Source organism: Myotis daubentonii, chromosome 9, assembly GCF_963259705.1.
Source record: "Myotis daubentonii chromosome 9, mMyoDau2.1, whole genome shotgun sequence".
Classification (NCBI taxonomy): Eukaryota; Metazoa; Chordata; class Mammalia; order Chiroptera; family Vespertilionidae; genus Myotis; species Myotis daubentonii.
In genome coordinates, this window is record NC_081848.1 from 59,002,353 (window position 1) to 59,023,178 (window position 20,826).

A 20,826-nucleotide genomic window follows, 5' to 3' on the forward strand; every position below is an offset into this window, starting at 1 on the left:
GATTTTCCTGAGGATGTCAGAGAATGCCTCCCTGAGGAATACCTAAACTGAGATGCAAATGTTGAGGAGCTAGGTAAAAAGTGGGAGGATCCTGAGCTTTCCAGGCAGAGAGACCTGCCTATAAAAAGAAAAGAGGAAGCCAACATTGATTGATTGATTAATAACAATTGGCTATACTAAGACCTTTATAAAGATTGTCTCTTTTAACCCACACAGAAGCCCTTTAAGGTAAATATTATTATAATCCCCATTTCACTTATGCAGAAACTGAAATTGGGTATAATTAATAATGTAACAAAAGCCAGACATTCAATAAGAGTGAGCAGGGCCTGGACCTATGCAGTCTAGCTGTAAAATTTATATTCTTCATTAAATTTTTTTATAAGTGAGATGGAGCCTTATACATACTTGTAGTGGGTTGAGTAGTGTCTCCCCAAAATTCCTGTGAACCTAGAATTTCAGAATGTGACCTTATATGGGTCATGAGGTGAAATTTGGGCCTTGAGATAAAATCATTTCAGATTTAGTGTAGACCCCAAATCCTGGAACTGCTGGTCTTACAAGAAGAGAGGACAGAGAGACACAGAGAAGAAAGCAGTGTGAAGACAAAGGCAGAGATCTGAGTGACAGATCTGTAAACAACCACTAGAACCTAGGAGAAAAGTATGGGGTGATGTCTTCCTCCCAGATGACCCCAATCCTGCTGACTTCTTGAGCTTGGACACCTAGCTTCCTAAACTGTAAAAGAATAAATTTCCATTATTTTAATGTGGTAATTTGTTATGGCAGCCCTAGGAAATTAATACAATTCCCTTTGCCACAATGGTGGGGGGGCTGGGAATAAAGATTAGAGGATTGATTTATTCACCCCTGTTCACAGTTTATAATGTTGTCAGATATTATGGCAAGAATTATGGAATATGCATGTAATGCACATATGGACTCCATTTGCAAAGACCAAACAGTGGGAAGTGACAAATGTCATATAAGAGGTTTAGATAAATAATAATAACCCCCACTATAATGGTTTCTCTCATCTATTATGTAATTATGTGCCAGATACTGTGAAAGGTGGATTGTACGCATTATTTAATTGATTCTGTTAAAGGTAGCTATACCTTATTCCAACTAACAGATAAGAGACTAAGGCAGCCCTGCTGTATGGCTCGGTGGTTGAGTGTTGACCTATGAACCAGAAGGTCATGATTCCATTCCCAGTCAGGGCACACACCTGGGTTGCTGGCTCGGTCCCCAATGTGGAGCGTACAAGAGGCAGCCAATTCATCCATGATTCTCTCTCATCACTGATGTTTCTATCTCTCTCTCCCTCTCCCTTCCTCTCTGAAATCAATAAAAATATTTTTTTAAAAAATAAACTAAGGTGCCATTAATTGCAATTACATTATCTGAGGTACATTTCTTCTAATGACAGGGCTGGATCTCAATTTCTAGTGAGTGAATAAAAGAAAGAATTTCCTTAAAGAGAATGCATGTGACCTGGGTCTTGATTGATGAGTAATGTGGACACTAATGAGTGCAGGGAAAGGGAAGTGGTATTATCAGAAGAGTGAAGGTGAGCATAGGGCAGAAGAGCAGGGGATGGAGCTTTGGTAACACCATGCTCTGATTCATCAGAGTGTATAGAACACTAAACAGAAAAAGTGGGCAATTGACTTGGAATGGTAGTTTCAGAACAGTTGTTGACCAATGAGGGTGTCAGGAAAATCTGGGAAAATTCTTTATAATATTAAGTATTATAAGAAAATATTTTGGAGGCTTGAGGCTCATGATTTCAATCTTTCGAATATAATGCTCTATGATTACTCTTATATGACCCTACCCTCTTTCAAGTGTTTCTAAATTTGTAGTCTAAAACTTGACTCTCTTTATCCATTTTCATTTAATTCATTCATTTATCTCTCCAAGTATATTTAAGGTGACATATCAACATTTATTCAGTTGCAAGTAATTGAAAATTCCAGCTCAAATTGGCTTAAATATTAACTAAAAGGGGTTCATTGACTTAAAAGTTTGGATAGTCCGGTTACTGAGCAGGTTTCAGGTGTGATTTGATAAATCTCTGACTTTGTTTCTCCACAATAAACCACTGAAGGTATTGGCACTGAATACCCAGTCTCAGTGAAGGACCACAGCCTCTCCATTTTACACATTAAGAACTACCCACTATGGTTCTTACCACACTGTAATAGTCCCACAGGCAAGCACAAAAAATTATGCAAGTTGTGGCACAAGTTTTAAACACAAATGTATCTGCCATTTTATTTTTTATGTTAGTAAAGAAGCTACACAGTTAATATGAAACATGCTTACCTGTTTAATTTTCAACAATTTAAATCAACCTACTTTAGGTCAGCCTTTTCAAGGCAAAGAAACCTTTTCTTTTTATGACTACTAGAGAGCAGCAATGAGTAAATATTTATAATCACTGTATTTCATTATATTTTTGTTGTTATTGTTTTTACTTCTTCAAAATTATGATTAAAGTATGTGTATAGCAGACAAATTTTGGGTACTTTAATTATCCTGTCCTATTACCCAACTATGTATTCAGATCTTTACTTTGGAATATGTCACGCTAAATATTCTAGAAGTGAAATCCCCCCACCTTCTGTCTCTGACAGTTTAAGTAACTTGGAAAATAGTGTGAAGAAGTTAAACAGAAAATCCCTAGATGCTTGCAGCCAAGTGGGAGATTTCAACAATATTGGTTGCTTTTCTTCAAGGAAGACAGTATTCCACAACCTGGCATGAGAAGCATATGGTACCCAAGGAAGGGAATCAGTAACCCAAGATGATGAAAGTAAACTAGGATTTTATAAAACCTAGGACAAGAGAGACATTCTAATCAGACATGAGTTCATCAGACCTCCCCCCCTCAAATATTATATCTTATTTGTCATTTAATCTATTTCTTTATCTGTAAAATACCTTTAGCCATGGTGATCTCTGCCTTTGGTCTTCTTCATATTGAAGTATATAGGATTTCTTTTATTCTCTTCACAAGTTGCACCTCTTTGTATTTGTAGTCTCCCCCAACATTCTCTTATACAATCAAACCTTTTATTTTAGGAAAATATTTTTGAGACCTTAAAGACACTAATGCTTTCAAAGTCTTTCTCTGATTTTATTATATTACTCTATGTATATAGTGTGAGATGCAAAAATAAAAACAAAAGACTTTTCTAACAATAAAAAAAACAGTATTTGGTTTCCGTTCATTTAAAAGGTGGATTTTCCCAAGGCTCAATGGCGTGCTGTGAATGGGGTTTTTATTTCCTTGAATACAGAAATAAAGAACTAGAATTAAATGTATAAATCTTTCTAACGGTAAATTATACAGCATAAGATACACACAGATACAACACATTGCATATGTAATTATAAACATACATTTTTGGTAGTTAAATATATTTTTAAGATTACAATGTACATTTATTTAAAACTTTCTGCTTCCAGATTTTTAACCAGACAGATCACAGAGAAATCAGAAGTTATTTTATACTAGGTCACTAAATATAGCAGCGCAGAGTACTAGGCATTATGTGCACAGATGTGTGTAAGACAAACAATGATTGTTCTCTCTCTGGCCCTGAAGAAATTTTATAATGATAATTTCTTGGAAATATCTCTGAGACTAACACTGAAAAGTAAAGTCAAATAAAGCTGATCTAAAAACTGTTTCCTTAAAAAATCCCTGATAAGAAAAAAATTAACAGATGAATCCTAGAGCTTATTTGTATAGCCTTAACATGAAAGATGTATAGGATTGCTAGCATGCACATCTATTTAGAAATTCAAAGTTAAATAAAACCATATTGTAAAACTTTCAAAGCAGTGTTCTCTTTAGGAGTGTGCACTTTCTACATTTATTATAAAAAGCTATAAAACTCTGCTGAATTAATTGGTTTACTATAAAATACCACAAAGGACCAAACCTATAATAGATGCAAATATCTCTTGAGTGAATATTTGTTGAAATAATAAATGGAAAATGTAACCTCAGAATTAGACACCTTAAAATATTTTTGAAATAAATTTTCCTTAAGAATACCTCAGCAATATTTATAAATAGCATTAAATATGATGCCTTATACTAGTATATGTATATGTGTATATACATACACACACTCAGTGAAAACTTATCAAACATATTACAATTTTGAAATAATCATATAATTATCACAATTTATTCTACTGTGATTAGAAACCTTAACCCATTTTCCACATTATTTCTATGCCATTTGTAAATCTCCTTAATGGAGTGAAGTTTCATATAATAACTCTTTGGTTAACTGAGGGATTTTCATAAAAAAAGTTATTTCTAAAAGACATTTAGTACTTGGTCAGGCAATAGCAAATATATTGCTCACAAAGATATTTTACATTTTAGATATATTGTATATTTTAATTATTCAAGTCTCATAAATAAGGATGAGGGGATTATAAAAAAATAAAAAAAGGGATGAGGGGGAGAAGGATGAGGAGAGGAAAGAAAATAGTAGTTTTAATTACATAATTAAGTACTAAAATTGCTCCTATAATAATAATGTAGCCTTCCACCAGAGGGCAACATTTACAAGATATTTAAATCATCTCTCCAAAGTATTTCTTCACACAAGGACAGAAATGAAAGCCCATTACAGAGCTATTAGGTAATATCTTATGTGAATTTCAAAGAATACTAGGAAGCAATTATTTAAACAATTGCATATAAAACTTTACATCTACTCATAATACAACAAACAATAAATTTACTCTTTTTTAAATATATAAGAAGATTGAACTTTGAGAAAGGAGCACATTTCTCTATATTATTGGCAATTTTCTCTGTTCATTATTAACCACTTAGAAAACGGTTATAACCATATACAATAATAAAATCTTGGGGTAAAAGGAACAAAGAAAACATGGTATTACATCATTGAAGAAATTAATGAAAAAGTCATAGAATTTTACAAGTGGAAGCGATGCTAGAGATCACTTACTACCAGCATGAATTTGTACGAATTACGAAACTGAAGTTTATTCAAGTTCAGTGATTGATTCAAAGTCACAGGGATGATAATCAGCAAAGTCAGGACCCAAATCCAGGTCAGCTGGTTTCACATTTCATACTTTACACTGCTGATATTCAAAGTGCGATCCACGGGCAAGCGGCCCTGGAAACTTATTAGAATAGCTGAATCTTGGGCTCCACTGTGGATCTGATGAATCAGAATCTGTATTTTAACAAGATCTTAAATGGTGAGAAACTACTCTTAACACATGCTGCTTCTTCATCACTGGTTTCATGACTTCAGGCAATGCATTAAAATTCATTTTCTTCCTCAATAAAATTAGAATAAAACTAGTTTATTCTGAAGAATAATTACAAGGAATAAATGAAATCACGTAAGTGAAAGTCACTTGTGAATATTAATATGCTACACTTATTAGTTGTAGTCAGTGAAACTTCTCCTTTTATTTTTAAGAGTGCTTGGGAAAAGCCTTAGCTGGTTTGGCTCAGTGGATAGAGCGTCAGCCTGCAGACTGAAGGGTCATGGGTTTGATTCCGGTCAAGGGCACATATTTTGGTTTCAGGCTTGATCACCGGCCCTGGCCCAGGCACCTGCAGGAAGCAATCAATCAATGTGTCACTCTCATATTTCTGATTCTCTCTGTCTCTACCTCTCCCTTCCACTCTTCCTAAAATCAATGGAAAAATATCCTCGAGTGAGGATTAACAAAAACAATAAAAGAGCGCTTGAGAAGAGGGGATAATTCTCCTATAGGAAGAGGTGTCTACTAATTAAATGAAAGCACTGTTAACATTGAATGGAAGATATTAGGGATAAGGGAGAGTGTCCAGAGAAGGAAAGGCTTTTTCAATATCACTATATCAATACCATATGTATAACCACTAATATTTCCTTTCATAAAGATACATCTGATGAACTTAAAATCACAAAAGTACATGTTCAGTGTTTGGATTTTGGAACCACAGTTGAAGAAAATTTGTTGGGTTGGTAAGCAATGTCTAAATATATGTCTCTTATATCGGGAGTAGCTATTAATTTCAGAATAGCCTAAATGGCATTCTTTGATCTCAGGTGGCCTAGTAACAATTCTTGTAATTTTCCACATACAGCATTTTCCATTTGTTTGTGACTTTGCTCAAAATGTCCCCTCTGGTGGGGATGCTTTCCAAACACCACCACCTATCCCCGACTCAGTTCCACAAGGCTGCTTTCACCTTCCTAGTGAAAGGCTAAGTTTCTCTTAAGACAGACAAGGAAACATCACCCCCTAAAATCTTTCTAGTGTACTTTCACTCCAAGGCTGGGTTTCTTGTCCAATTTTATCCATAACTATTTGTAATTTGTCTGTTTCCCACCTAGCTTGTGAAATCTTTCAGGGGACATTCTCAGACTCTAGTGCAATGCTAGGCACTAAATGAATAGTTTCAGAATGAATACATCAATATCAGCAGTAATTCTTATTCAAGCACCCACCCAGTTATTGAGAGAATGGAGGAAAGATCCAGGCGACATTTATTTCAATAAAGGTGAATGTAATTATTTTACTCTAGAAAACAATGCTTTCATGCTGGATTTGTATTGTTTGGTGTCCTGTGAGCTATATATAGTGCAGACTTAGCGGTTGGGTGGTTTAGATCTCTAGACATTTTCAGTGCACTTAGGAGAATCATTTTTTATCACCATCTAAACTCCACATATATTTAACCTCTATTTTTTGCATAACTTTCCAGAATTTCAAAATCATGGGTGTCCCTAAATGATTTTAGGGATACATGTAATGAATTTGATCACTAATGATTTGGAAAACAGGCAATTTGAAAAGCACCTAGATGAGTCATGTCCTGACTAGCTTGAATCTTTTGTTTGGAAGGAGGTAGTTTAATGTTGGGTTAGGTTTTTTTCCCTCCTCATTCTTAATCACCTTTGGGGATAGATACTATTTTCAGACATTCCATAGCTTTAGAAATATGATTTCTTACTTTATAGAAGATATATACCTAATACATATTTATGTGATGACTATCAAATTTAATAATGGTAGATAGTATTAGCTATTTTTTACATTGTTTTTCAGCTATCCATTCTGTGTATTAATATCTGTTGTATTATTTGGCCTGTTCAGGGAACATTCTTCCATGATTCTGTATTTAGATTCATACTTCTGAGATTTGGTCCCAGGATCCCTAAGAAAAATCTACTCCCCCTGTTGGTTTAAATAAAATCCAAATATTTCAACCTTGAGAATGTGGTTTAAGGACAAACTGTTTTGTAATCGTTTGCCTGAATTGCATCTAAGAGGATTGTGATTCATGTCAAATGCATTAATAATTAACATCAAGTTAGCATAGTTTTCTTTCTTTACTTAATGAAATAGATTCATTGATGTTCTACCTATATATGTGAAAACAAGTCTTACATGAATTTCTATAATTCTGCTTTAGGAGAAAATGAGACAAAAATCATATTTGAAAGGAATATATGTAATTTAAAATAAATCTTGAAAATATCATTAGTAATTATTTATTGACAAGCACAATGTATGGCCACAAATTTCATCAGTATATTGATATCTCAGTGGTGTGTTGTGAATTAAGTGAAGAATCATAAAATTCCAAGGAATATATATTAAACTACCTGTCTTTTATTTAACCAAGGTCATTGAGGTTGCAGGTATTCTTTTCTTTTTCTTTCTCTCCTTTACCTTTCTCTCTCCCTCCCACTTCTCCCTCTTCCTTCCTTCCTTCTTTCCTTCCTTCCTTCCTTCCTTCCTTCCTTCCTTCCTTCCTTCCTTCCATCCTTCCTTCCTTCCTTCCTTCCTTCCTATCGGGGGTTAAAACAAAAAGCAGGAGCAATATAATTATGCATTTTCTGTACATATATTTTAAACCAAGGGATCCCAGGTGCCCCCAGAATACCACAAACTTAAGTAAAATATATTGTTATCTTCCTTCCTTACAACAAACAGATTTGGTGTCAGCGTGCTGAGCAAAATGTAGGAGATTAGAAAAGTCACTTGTCAATTTTTTATAAAGTCTTCCTCCCTTGCAGCGCCAAATGCACCATTCTTCCTGCAAACTAGGGCGATGATGACATCTTCCCACTTGGTCTCCATAGCATCCGTGTCTGAAGATCCCCAGAAGGCTTCCTGTTCAGGGCGACCCGCCCAGCTCCCCTAGAAAGTTGGCAATCTGGTGAGCCAAAGAAGCATCCCCATTTCCTGGAACTCTGTCCGTGGTGCTGAAACATTCTGCCCAGCCGCGCCCCCGAAGTCGCTGCGACGGCGGCGCTGTTTGCTGGGCTGAAAAAATAATCTTCCCTGAAGCTGCCCAAATCAGAAGAACTGTGTGTCTCTTACTGACTCACGTCCTCAAAGAGCAGTGAGCTTTCTCCATCTTAATTCGACTCTACCGCAGAGCAGAGTTTCGCCGGTGTGGTGGGAGGAGATCATAGGCAAGGAGACAAAACGAATAGCAGCATTGCTCACCTGAGACCTAAGATGCTCCCATGAGTTTTGCAAGCGCTCTGCTCCTCATAGCAAATACACATATTTTTACAAAGTGCTTTTATTTTGCCTTTGTCCTTACACAAGGGTTCTGGGATAGTTCCACCCTTCCGTTTAAAAAGCCAGAAGATTGGACAGCAATAAGGCTTCAGCACCAGGAATTTAAATTGTTTTTCAGTGGACTGACTTCCAGGACAAGAACTCATCAGCGCCCGCCCAAATACCATGCGCCCTTTGCCACCGGAACCTCCCCTTCCAATGAGACTTTCTGATTGTGTCTACCAACTCTCCTATTAGGAAACCCGTGGGTTGCATGCAGCTATTCTGTTGTATTCTGTTCTCACTCTCCCTCTCCTTGCTCACTGGCACTCTTGCTGGAGGCACATCGATACCATTCCGCTGAGAAGAAAAAAACCCACAACTACCTTAAGGGGTTAAGACAATATGCGCAATTCTCGCCTTCTATAGCGATCACTATTTAAACCTGGCAAGAGCCCTGCACCAGTCTTTGCAAGAATGGAATCCGTAAAACAAAGGGTTTTGACCCCAGGAAAAGAGGGGCTAAAGAATCTTGCTGGAAAATCCCTCGGCCAGATCTACAGGTAAGAGAAAGCAAACCCATATTTGCCTGGGGCTCGGCATGCAAAAAATCTGCAGGGCTATTTCCGCAAACCCCGTTGCTTAGGTTGCTTAGAGAGATTGTAATATGATCGGAAAGTCTTTTTTTCTTGCTCATTGCTGGAGCGGGGCTGCTCTGGAAACCTGCTTGTTTATTCAGGAATGTTGCACTAAATGAACCTGTCTGCTTTGTGTATGTGTGTGTGTGTGTGTGATTTTTGTTTCTGTACCTGCAGATTCTCATCCTTTCCTGCTCAGGATTTATCCTCTTTGCAATTGAAAAATGACCAGTACCTGTTCAAAAAAACAAACAAACAAACAAAAAACCCTTTCTTTTGGTGCTTATAGTGACACCAAGTTAAAAAAAATTTTATGCAGACAAATGAATAAAAAATACAACCCTTAAAAAATGAATCAAGAAATTCCAAAGAGTAATGGCAAAAAAAGAAATTTAGATTGTAGCTTTAAAACCACTTGAGTAGCGAATCCCCCAGTGGAATTATCCTTCTTTAAAGAAGGAAGAAGAATCAAAACATATCAATAATTGATAGCGAAAGCAGTTCTTCTCTCTGAACCCAGAACAGTGTATGTGTTTATTATTTGACCTCTCATAGAAGTCTATTTCTTGTATGAGAAAGGTCACATTACTTATAAGAAAAACCGTAACAATAACCAGTTAAGTGACTTTGAAAGTACTGGAAATTTTTAAAAAATAATTTCATCCTCCCTATAGTCATTGCACCAATTATGCTGCCAATTCTACCACTTTATACCCTTTCAAGATGTTGAATGACTACACCCTTTCTTAATATGAGCCAAATCAAGAAGAGAGGGCAGAAATGAAAGGATAAACGAGTTCAAGAGAGCGCTAATGTTCACATTTGGGAAACGGAAGCCTTTGGAAATGTATAGGAAATGTAAAGAAATTGACCAATGTGCCTCCCCACGTTCCAAATCTCTTTGGTTCTGGTGGGCTTCCTGCAGGCTCGGTCATGCACCTATGCGGCAGTGCATACCGCAAGGGCCCTGCAGTCCCGCAGCGGCCTGAGAAAGAGCTGTTCTCCAGCCCAACTGCCATCAGGTGGGGAGTTCAGGTGCAGAGCTGGACTTTGCATTATGAGTATAGAAAGCCAAAGTGAAATAAATAAATAAAATCCCATTAGTTCCCCTTTTCTCTCCCAGTATCTGTTGCCCTATGTTCTACAATTGGGATTGGACTTTAGGAATAAACAAACAGAGCCAACAATATGTTTGTGACCTATTCCCAGGTGTAACTTACAGAATTTGGAAATATGACTTTTTTTCCCCTACTAGCCTCAGATTGCTTGGCAGCCATCTCTCAAGCCATGCATTCTTGGAATTGATATTAAAATTTCATTTGCTTTACCCATGTGTATAACAACAATTGTGTCTGGATATATCATTTAAAGGGCACGCATAAAAGGCCATTATATGGTATATTGGAAATACCTGCCCATTTTAAACGAGGAGGTTCTTTGTTTAAATATTGAGAGTATTCACCTCCAGGGCCCATGGCGACGTTACCGTTCACATGCTTTTTTTAAAACAGACATTTCACAGTTAAATGGTGGGCTAGAACAACACTATCGGCTTTTAGCAAAAGCTTTCTGTCGCTCAGCTTTTCCCTACCCTCTTCCCCCAAGGACAAAACCCTAAAAGGAATCAGACGGGTGGAATCTGGTGAGATGCTACGCTATTTTTTGTTTTTTTAAAGAAACGCAAAACAAAAACTAAATGTGAGACCTTCTACCCGGGTATGGAACATCCTCCCAGAACTGATTTGGGGGCACGTTTGTATACCTGGGAGTCGCATTTCAAACCTTTGGAAATGGGCCGGTGACATTTTTTTCGGGTGTTTGTAACCGAGATAGTAATGACGCAAGATTGTGAAGAATTAATTATTCATGTTCTGGCAGTAGGAGGCTTAGGTGTCGGCCATATGTTGCGGAGGCCTTTGTTTCCAACTCCAGTAACAAGGAAAAAAATGTGTAACCGGAGAGAAAACATTGGATTGGCACCTGGGGCTGGGGGAAGGGGCCCTGGGAATTGGGGACAGGAGGGCGCCCGGGGTGCCTAACCGGAGGCGTCCTTGCCTCCCCGCCCCCCTGCTCTGCCGCACAGGGTGCTGGAGAAGAAGCAGGAGACCGGGGAGACCATCGAGCTGACGGAGGATGGGAAGCCCCTGGAGGTGCCTGAGAAGAAGGCGCCGCTGTGCGACTGCACGTGCTTCGGCCTGCCGCGCCGCTACATCATCGCCATCATGAGTGGCCTGGGCTTCTGCATCTCCTTCGGCATCCGCTGCAACCTGGGCGTGGCCATCGTGGACATGGTCAACAACAGCACCATCCACCGAGGGGGCAAGGTCATCAAGGAGGTGGGCGACAGCCGGCCGCGCGGCTGCGCTAACCCACAGCCCCTGTTAGAGCCCGGTTACCGGTTACCCCCCTCCCCTCCCCCAACACACACACACACACACACACACACACACACACGGAAGGCCTGGATGCCCCCTCGGCCCTTCTAGGGCCCTTCTAAGACCGCCCTTCCAGGATGGACCCTCTGGGATCATCATCACCTGCCATTTTTGCTCCTGAAGCAAGTGGCTTCTGCCCTCTGGGCCTTCCTTTTCTCACCTGCAAAATGGAAACCCGCGTGTAGCTCACTAGGCTTATTATTATTATTATTATTATTATTATTATTATTATTTGTTTTAGCTTACTAGGTTTTTAAGAAGAGTAACTTCATGCAAGAAGCTGGGGCTTAGTCATATCTGCAGACTCTAAAATCGAAGTATTTTTCTTTTACTCGAAGGAATAGAGCAGCATATCAGTTATGATTTCCCGCCGAATTCCTCCAAACATTTTTAATAATGAAAATGAAACAAAACCGAAAAGCAAAGCAAGTCCGCGTGGCTAGCGGGGAGAGGAGAGGGGATGCCACCCAGGGCAACTTGGGGTCTCTGGAATCCAATCCTCTTCTCCTACAGTGTGTGTGTGTGTGACCCCAAGGGAGAGAAGGGTCAATGTCAAGGTCGCAGGAACCAGTGGGTCTGTATTTCCAGTTTAGGGATTTGAGCGGCCACCGTAAGCCAGGCGAGGGTTGGGAGGATTCATTTGGCACTCGCTTTGGAGGGGAAGCGGTGAGCGCTGACCGGCCCTGGGGATTCCGGGAGACCCTGCAAAGTGCGCTCGGCTTCAGAATGTTATTCCAAGGGAGAAAGGGGGCCCCAGTAGCTCAGGCGATGGCAGAGCTAGGCCCTGACCCTCAGGCACACCCCTCTGGGCTCTCCTGACCCACCCCTGAGCAACAGCCCCCTCTCCACTGACTCCCCAAATCCCCAGGGCGACTCTTAGTCCTTCCTGCCCGGGCCTATCCCCCTTTTGCTGGGACCATCCTCCTTCCTAACTCCTCCAACCGGCCTCCGCACCTTCCACCCCAGGTTCCCCACTTTCCTTCCCCAAAATTTCCTGGATTGGATTCCGTTCTCCAAGCCATTCCACTAGGGTCCGCACTGGCTGGCGTCTAATCAATGCGCCCAGGCAGGGTCTCTATCCCCAGCGGGCTAACGGAATCTCTTCCTGGGAAGTCCCATTTCCCAAACCGGAGCCCTAAGCATTCCCCACTCGTCCAGGAGTTTCCAACCACCTGACATGGTTCCAAGAGCAAAGCTAGGGAGTCTAGCTTTTCTATTCATCACAATATGTTGCAAATGAGCACCGGTTTTCCGTTAAAAAGAGACATTTCCTCTCTATAAGAAGGTATTGGTTCTGTTTTGTTAAGAAACGAAATCAAGTCACCCAGACGCCCCGAATGCAGAGAGTGCCCGGGAACGGGGGGGCTCTTCGGCTGGCGAACTACGGAAAGTGACCCTCAGCCCAGGCGCTGACTCTACCCTTTCCCTCCACCCCAGTTTTGTAAATTAAATTTTATTTAATTTTTTTTCCTCCTCCCATAGAAAGCCAAATTCAACTGGGACCCGGAAACCGTGGGGATGATCCACGGTTCCTTCTTTTGGGGCTACATCATCACCCAGATTCCTGGCGGCTACATCGCGTCTCGGCTGGCGGCCAACAGGTAACGCGCCCAGCGGGCCCGGCTCGGGTCGGGGTGGTGGAACCCAGAGAAGGGCAGACTCGGGGCAGGGACCACCTCTCCGCGGGGGTTGGGAACTCCTGGGCCAGGTCTCCTAATTCCCTGGCACCCTCCTCTCGGAGCAGGAATTGCCGGGGCCTCCTTCCAGAATAAAGGCGCCCTAAAGGATTTGGGGTCTCCGGGGAGGGCGCACGTTGTCGCTTCCTCTGCGCCCTGTCTGAATCCGCCCTTCGCAAAATAGTCGACGGCAGTGCCTTAAGGCCTGGAGGGAGCTGAGGCCTGGGGGCGAGCAGACGGAGCTGGGACAGCGAGGCCAGATGCACCCAGGGGTGGGGGCGTCACGCGCCGTGCTCTCCCCGGCTCGTCCCCCCGCTGCCCCGGCTCCTTTAGGCGCTGACCTCCCGGCAGGGCGGTGGAAAGCCGGTCGGGGCGCCCGCCCAGATGGGGCTCTAGGTCTGAAGGATTTGTTTCTATGGAGGCAGGCGGGATTTCAGGCTCCGGGGAGGGGAGGAGGGGAGGGGGGGAGATTCCACCTGTTAATGAGCTCCGCTGAGCAGGGGCGGGGTGGAGGCGGCGCCACCTGCGGCCTGCGGCCTCCAGCGGTGCTGCTGCTGCGCGGTGGCTGCGAGCCCAGGCCTTAGAGTCAGCCCCCGGGACTGCCCCAAGCGCCACCTGGAGAGGCACCCCAAATCCGGGGCATAGGAACTGGTGGGGTGGGGGTATCAAAGAACCCAGCCACCCGAGGGTGAGAGACGGCTTCCTTTCCTTCACTGTGTGAATGATGGCAAATAAAAGGAAGGGCTCTTTAAATCTGAATTGTTGAACTGATAAAGAATGCGCTCCCGTCCAGGTAATGCTGCACAGAGACTTGGGTCTTCCATCAGACCCTGTACCTATGACTACTCCCCTTCTTCCCCCCAAAAGGTGGCAAGTAATCTAGAATCGGGCACCTCTCTAGTCTGATCTCCTCTGCTTTTGTAAACTGGCCCCTCTTCATCTCTCAGTGAAATATCCTTCTTCATCTCTCAGTGAAATAGTCCAGTACCTTTTTTTACCTATAGTCCCATTCCTAGCCGTGCCTTCCTTCCCAAGATTTTCCAGTCCTTTCCAAGGCCTAGGAAGGAATTCTTGGAAATTTATTTTAGGCTTAATGATTCTATGGTGAATATTTTGGGACGATCCTTCAAAATGTTAAGAGGACAATGCAATTGATGAAGAATAGTGCCCTTTGAATATTGTTTTTACTCTGAGATTATGGATGGCTAGCACTTAGACCCAACAAGAGACAAATATTCTTTTTTTTTTTTAAGGAATCAGTTTAAAATGAAAAGCATTAACTGTGTAGAGGACTCAATTTTAAATGGGATAAATCAAAGAAAAATTATATTAGAAAAAGCTAAGGAAATATTCCCTTAAATATTACTGGTAATGAAGTTGTTACATTTTTGGCTTTCATGTCCCTAACATGTTGTGTTTTGAATCTTTCTTTTTGTCCTATAAAATATTTTCTAAAACAAACTAAACTTCCCCAGAAAGATACTCCAAATACATACATGAAATATTTTCACTTTAGGGGATAAATATACAAAAAATTCACCAAAACCCAAAAACGATTCAGGGAACTCAATGTAATGTGCAATGAAAATATAATGGCTGTGCCTGTAAGTGTTTTGAGAGTCAAAGCCTCCAGCTTGCCAAATGTTACAATGTTAACATTTTCCTGCCAAGAAAACAGCACCAGGGATGTCCCAGCTTTCCTGGTTGTAAGACTGGGAGGTCAATAAACAGGTTTTTCTATTAGTTTTTGTCATTGTTGTTGCTTTTTTTTTTTTTTTTTGCAAGCTATTTGCTATCATTTGTGTCATGTTTAGCAAAGAATTGACTAATACTGACTCAGGTTCTCATTTATTTGGTACATTTTCCACAAAGGAAAATTTTTCTGAATTTTAAAATTTTTATTTGGATCTGTATACATCTTACCTTTAAATGGGTATTCAAGGGAGAGGAACTTAATGTTTTCACATGCAATGTTTTGTGTTCTACCAGACTTAGAAAACTAAGTTAAAGTTCATTGTAAAATATTATGAACCGATGGAAAAATCATTGACTAGCTCTTTGTTATATCTTAGGATTTTGAGATCTTGGTTACATTTAAAAAAATATATAACAAAACATTACAAATATAGTTGAAACTTCCTGTGAAAACAGGTTTTAAAAATATGTAACATTCCATTTTCTAATTATAAAAGCATGACATACTAAACAAAAATATATAAAAAAAGAAATGATAATAAAATTGTAAATAATTTAATCACCCAGAGTCACGTATTATTAACATTTTGGTGACTGCCTAATTAGTCTTGTACCTGCTACATGGAATTTAATCTTAGAAGGGTTTGGTTTTGTTTTAACACAAAATCTGAGAGATTTTTAGAATTGGGTTGAAAAGTGTATGTTTTCTATTATAATCACTTTTAAACACAGTAAAAACAACGCAGCAAGACCAGTTTTCCACCTACAAGTATTGAGGCCCATTCAAATAAGATTCTCCCTAGAGATCATTTAATAATAGAATAAAATTCCCCTTGGGTGGGATACTGGGCACAGACTCCTTTCCCTCCAGGCATGAAAGAAGCTTGCTTTGGAAAATGTTTGCCATCACTGTGACGGGTGGAAATAGAACAGAGGAACTGAGGTGTGTGGAAACAGCACCTCAAGAGAGAAGGGCTCCTGGTTACACTTCCAGGCAGTTCTCAATGAAAAACAAACAGCAATGGTTTGGTGCCTCTATTTTAAGGATGAAGCAAAAGGACAGAATACAGGTTATTGGTTCTTTTTTTCTGGTCAAATTCTAAACATTCTTGCCTTCCCGCTCATGGAGAGGAGGAAATGAGGGAGTCCCTGGAAGAGAAAATTCAATTCCCAAGAGAAAACTCAAAAATGCATCATTTTTTCCCTTTGTCTTTCCTTAAAGGGCTAGTGCACATCCTGGTCAGGAGAATTTAGTCACCTCCTTGGAGGGCCTTAGGGTGGGGCATCAAAGAAAGACATCTCACAAGATCTGCATTGTTTTCAGATGAGAACATATTTAACATAGTGATTGAAAGGTGTTGGGGACAATTAACTTCGCCTTTAAACAATGCAGCCTGGAGCTTCCAGTGATGGCTAAGGACTGCTTGTACCTTGCAGTGAGAGAATGAGGAGGAACCTTGCTGGGCAAATACTTAATGTGAGAAACAACAGGATTTTGCAGTGGGCATAACCAAAGAAGGTCAGAATTACCAAAGGAAGTTTGGCCAACATGACATTTCTAATGGATGATATTATATACACACAGACTATTCTTGCCTCTTTATTCAAGGTGGCAATATTACTTAAACCCTATTTAAAAATTGCCCTTAATATGTTCCTGTCCAGGATTTCCCAACCCTGCTGTAGTGTTTTAGATAGCACTCATTGCCACCTGCCATTCCAATAGTTTACTTATTTTTCTCTTTAATATCTGCCTTTCTCCAATAAAATGTAAGTAAGCTTCATGACAAAGCAAGTGTTTTTGTTCATGCTCTTTTTACTGCTCTATACCTAACATCTCAGAGAGTGCCTGGTCCATGATAGATCCTTGTTAACAAATAAAATGAACATCACAACAAAATGTTTGTGGCTTAAAAAGAAAAGGATCACGTCGTAGTGATTAGGATGTAGGTTCTAAAGCAAACGGTGTAAGTTCAGACTCCTAAATATGCTATTTAATAACTGAGTGGCATTACACATTGTGTAACCTCTTTGAGCCTCAGTTTCTATTACTGTAAAAGGGGACTCACCAAAATACCTTCCTGATATAGTTATCATGACAGCTAAATAAGAGAACATGTGTGAGATTCTTAGAAGGGTCTGGCACTCAATAATTGTTTGCTGTTGTCATTCATTATTAATAAAATCTTAAATCCAGATAAGACATTAAAAGAAAAAAGCTCTTATGAACATTCAGCATTGCTTGTGTTTAAATTTGCCTTAAGTATTAGTAATGCAAAGGATTATTTTTATTGGGATAAAATGCCTCTTTTCAGATCAGATTTCTGCCTTTAAAGTTGTTTTCCTTTACACACTATTCATATTACTGTTCACCGGAAATATCATGTCTCATAAAGAGCTGTCCTAAAAAATATCTTCAGCCCAGAGTATTGAGAGTGTTATTACTCCAGTGCATGCGATGTCTGAATTCTAGCCAGGCATTGTAAATGCACTAAGAAATCCACAGGCTGGAGGTTAAACTCTGTTGAAAGCTACTATTTCTTTTTCCCTTGCCCCATTCTTTATTTAAAGAAGATTCAGTTCCTACTGCAACATTTTGTCTTTCAGGGTATCTCTTGGGTTTCTAACTTGACTTTTGCTAAAGAAAAATAATTCTGTATTTGAAGAGACTGAGGGTTGCATATGTTTGTCCCATAGAGTTCACTCCCTGAGCCAGAAAGAGCCCATATGAGAGCTGGACATCCAATCCTCATCACATCCAATCCTCTCATTTTACAGACCAGGAAAGGAAATAGAGAATCAGGGAGGAGGTGACTGGCCCAAGGTCACAGAGAGATTGAGACTAAAACTCAGATGTCCCATAGTACAGGACCACAGCCACAGCTACTTTGAAATTGAACATCTCTGCCTGATGGTATGGGCTTCATCTCCAAGTTCACTTTCAGCAGCAGGCTGAGCCATCTGTTCTCCGAATCAGTGCCTACAATCTATCATGCCCCAAATCCTGGACAGAAATCCGTGAATTAGAGAGAGAAGCTTTTAGTAGGCCCACGGGATCCTTAGATTTTTTGTGGCAGGAGAAACATACTGTATTTGTGTGTGTGTGTGTGTGTGTGTGTGTGTGTGTGTGTGTGTGTACTGGCTCCCAAACTATTTGGCCACAACATGAGCAATTCTGTTCTTCGCTCTACAAAAGGCAATATCCAACAATATCCAAACTTGATAATGACTTAAACAAAGAGTATAATTATCTGGAGAGGAAAACATGATATTTAGAACTTTTCCTCCCTACTCAGCCCCTGTGGCAATTTGGGCTCCTGGAAGATTGTAGGGGTTCCAGCATGTCTGGGGGAGTGGGGGAGTTTAGACCTTTTGTCAAAGAAGAAGGGTTCTTCCTTGGGATTTCAAATGGCCCAATTTAATTCATACTACTAATATAAAAGAGGGAAGGACTGAGGCTTACACATGCACAGATTCAAATGGATGGATTTTAAAACTGTTTATTAATGTGCATTTGCATCTATAAAAAGAAAATTTGATATGTTTTAAATATTCTCGCTAACCTAATTATGAAAAATCCCCCGCTGAGAGTGATTTTCAGAAAGAGAGAAACAAAGATATTTTAAACACAACACCTTCATATTTTAAGCCCAGAAAGAAACCATTTTGCTGGAGCTATTCTTTTTCCTTCAGAGAAATAAAACAATAAAAGTGTGTTTTATTTATTGGAACAAGCATTTATTGGAAATCTTAAGTCTTGTCGCCAAACACGCATGCACATACAAATACACCCTATCTTCTTATCTATCTATCTATCTATCTATCTATCTATCTATCTATCTATCTCTATAATCTATATTTATCTATTATGTCTCATCTTTTTTCCTCTGTACTTTTACTTGTTTTCTACAGCATTGAAGTAAATTGCAAACTATGGTTCCTTAACCTTTCCTGTGAGAAACATTTGCAAATTCCTTTTGTGTGAGACAATAATTCAGATCATAAACATAAAGCCTGCTGCAAGGGACCACTATCCTGCTATAATGGAAAAACAGTTTGTAGTCATTCAGTCTCTTAGGGTCAGAGGTGACTATTTCTATCTCACTCATGTAGCTGCCTATCAAACATCTAGCTGCCTTCCCATTGTGGGCCCTATAGGTTAGGTATCTAGGGCAATGCAGAAGAGGCCTTCCTTTTTCTGACAAAAGAAATACCCTTTCCACAAGATGAATAGATGCAGGGAGAGGGAGAGGGGTCCCTAAGGGCTTGCAGGTGGTTTGCTGACATGAGCTTCTCTCAGCTTCTCTGGCCTTTCATTTTCCCCTCCTCTCACCCCTTACCAGCTCTATCTTCCCCTGTGGCCACATCCTACAATGGCAGCCCCTGGAGGGGAGGGAGGAGAGAGGTGGGCAGCTGGTAGAATGATTTCCCCTCTGCCATATGCCGCTGTTGGGGCTGTCCAATTTCTCTGTCATGAGTGATGAAGTCATTTTTACAACTTAATGATGTACCAAGGGAGCCCGAGGGCTGGTGTGCTCGTGTAGTCCTTATTTAATATGGGAGTGGGGGCATCGGATGTGACAAAGGGAGGTGGCTGAGCACGGATTTGATTAGGCTAAATAGATTAAACAGCCTGAATCACTCTATTCCTGCAGACGCTCTAGGAGAGGATTAGTGCCACACCTGGGGTGCGGAACACTAGTTCCCTGTTAGTGACAAGCCACTGCCCAAATGGAGATTGATTGATTGATTCCGGGAAAATGGACATAATCCATAGAAGTGACAAGTCACCAGTGCTTCTGTCACCTCTTCCGGGAAAATCCTTGTGGGGTGGGCTTGATATGTGAGGGGTTTGTGGCTATGGCTCATCAAAAAAGGGCATGACTGGGAATCCCACAGCTAACTCACTTTGGAACACACTGGTTTATCATCAGGCAGGATTTCAACAACAGCTTTTCCTTTTCCCAAGATTTCTGTATCAGCCATTCTATGTGGGTCTCAATTTTGGTAATCTCTTTATTAATATAGAGCCTACACACACACACACACACACACACACACACACACACACACACACACACACACACACACTGCTTTCCTCTCTTTGTCTTTCGATGTGAAAGGATATTTTCTTTTTTGGGGGGGAGGAGCGGGTGGAAGGAGACATCTACATTTTTAATGAGCACTCAGCGAATTCTAATGCATCTGGCTTATAGATGACAGTTTGCAAGAATTCTTTGAAAGGGCTGAATTGAGTGGATGAATAACTCATACAAACACTTTCAAGAATCCTGCAGCATTATGTAGCTTTGGTTCTCTTTATCCTTAAAGCCCTAAGCAGTCAGTTTCACTATTATCAATGATAATGAACAAAGTGGGATGGATATTCAGAAAGACAGCACGGGTTTGCCAGCACCCAGACAGCTTACCCACATGGCCTGAGCTCCTGTGCCATGTGTCCTTTCCACCTTCATTTTTTCTGCTGCACAGGTACCACATTCAAACTCCTAGAAAAGTGGGAAGATATGTTTGCCTCACTGGCCTTTGGGAACACGCCCCGTTTAACACCAGGTCCAGCAAACAGGCCCCAAAGACTTCCCCCTACTTCCTCTCAGCCCTAAAGGACCCAAGGTGTTCTGGGGATGGCACACAAGAACATTGAGATTGGAGGCTTAAGAGAGGTGACAATTCTTTTAATTCAAAAAGAATAATTAAGGATTGAAATACTTTAAAAGCAATTCTTATAATAATTTTAGATTCTTATTTTACAAGACAGGTTCTGGGATTTTTGCATTTGTTTTC

At 40.4% G+C, this 20,826-nt stretch overlaps 1 protein-coding gene across 1 annotated transcript in view; it reads left to right on the forward strand.

Moving 5' to 3' along the window:
- The first annotated feature begins 8,405 nt into the window (after positions 1–8,405).
- The window catches only part of SLC17A6 (solute carrier family 17 member 6), a 31,458-nt gene continuing 19,037 nt past the window's right edge, over positions 8,406–20,826 (forward strand). Inside the window, exons 1-3 of the mRNA XM_059711136.1 lie at positions 8,406–9,143; positions 11,302–11,554; positions 13,136–13,254. Coding sequence (XP_059567119.1) covers positions 9,058–9,143; positions 11,302–11,554; positions 13,136–13,254 — 458 coding nt within the window. The 5' untranslated portion in view covers positions 8,406–9,057. The remainder of the gene's footprint in view (positions 9,144–11,301; positions 11,555–13,135; positions 13,255–20,826) is intronic.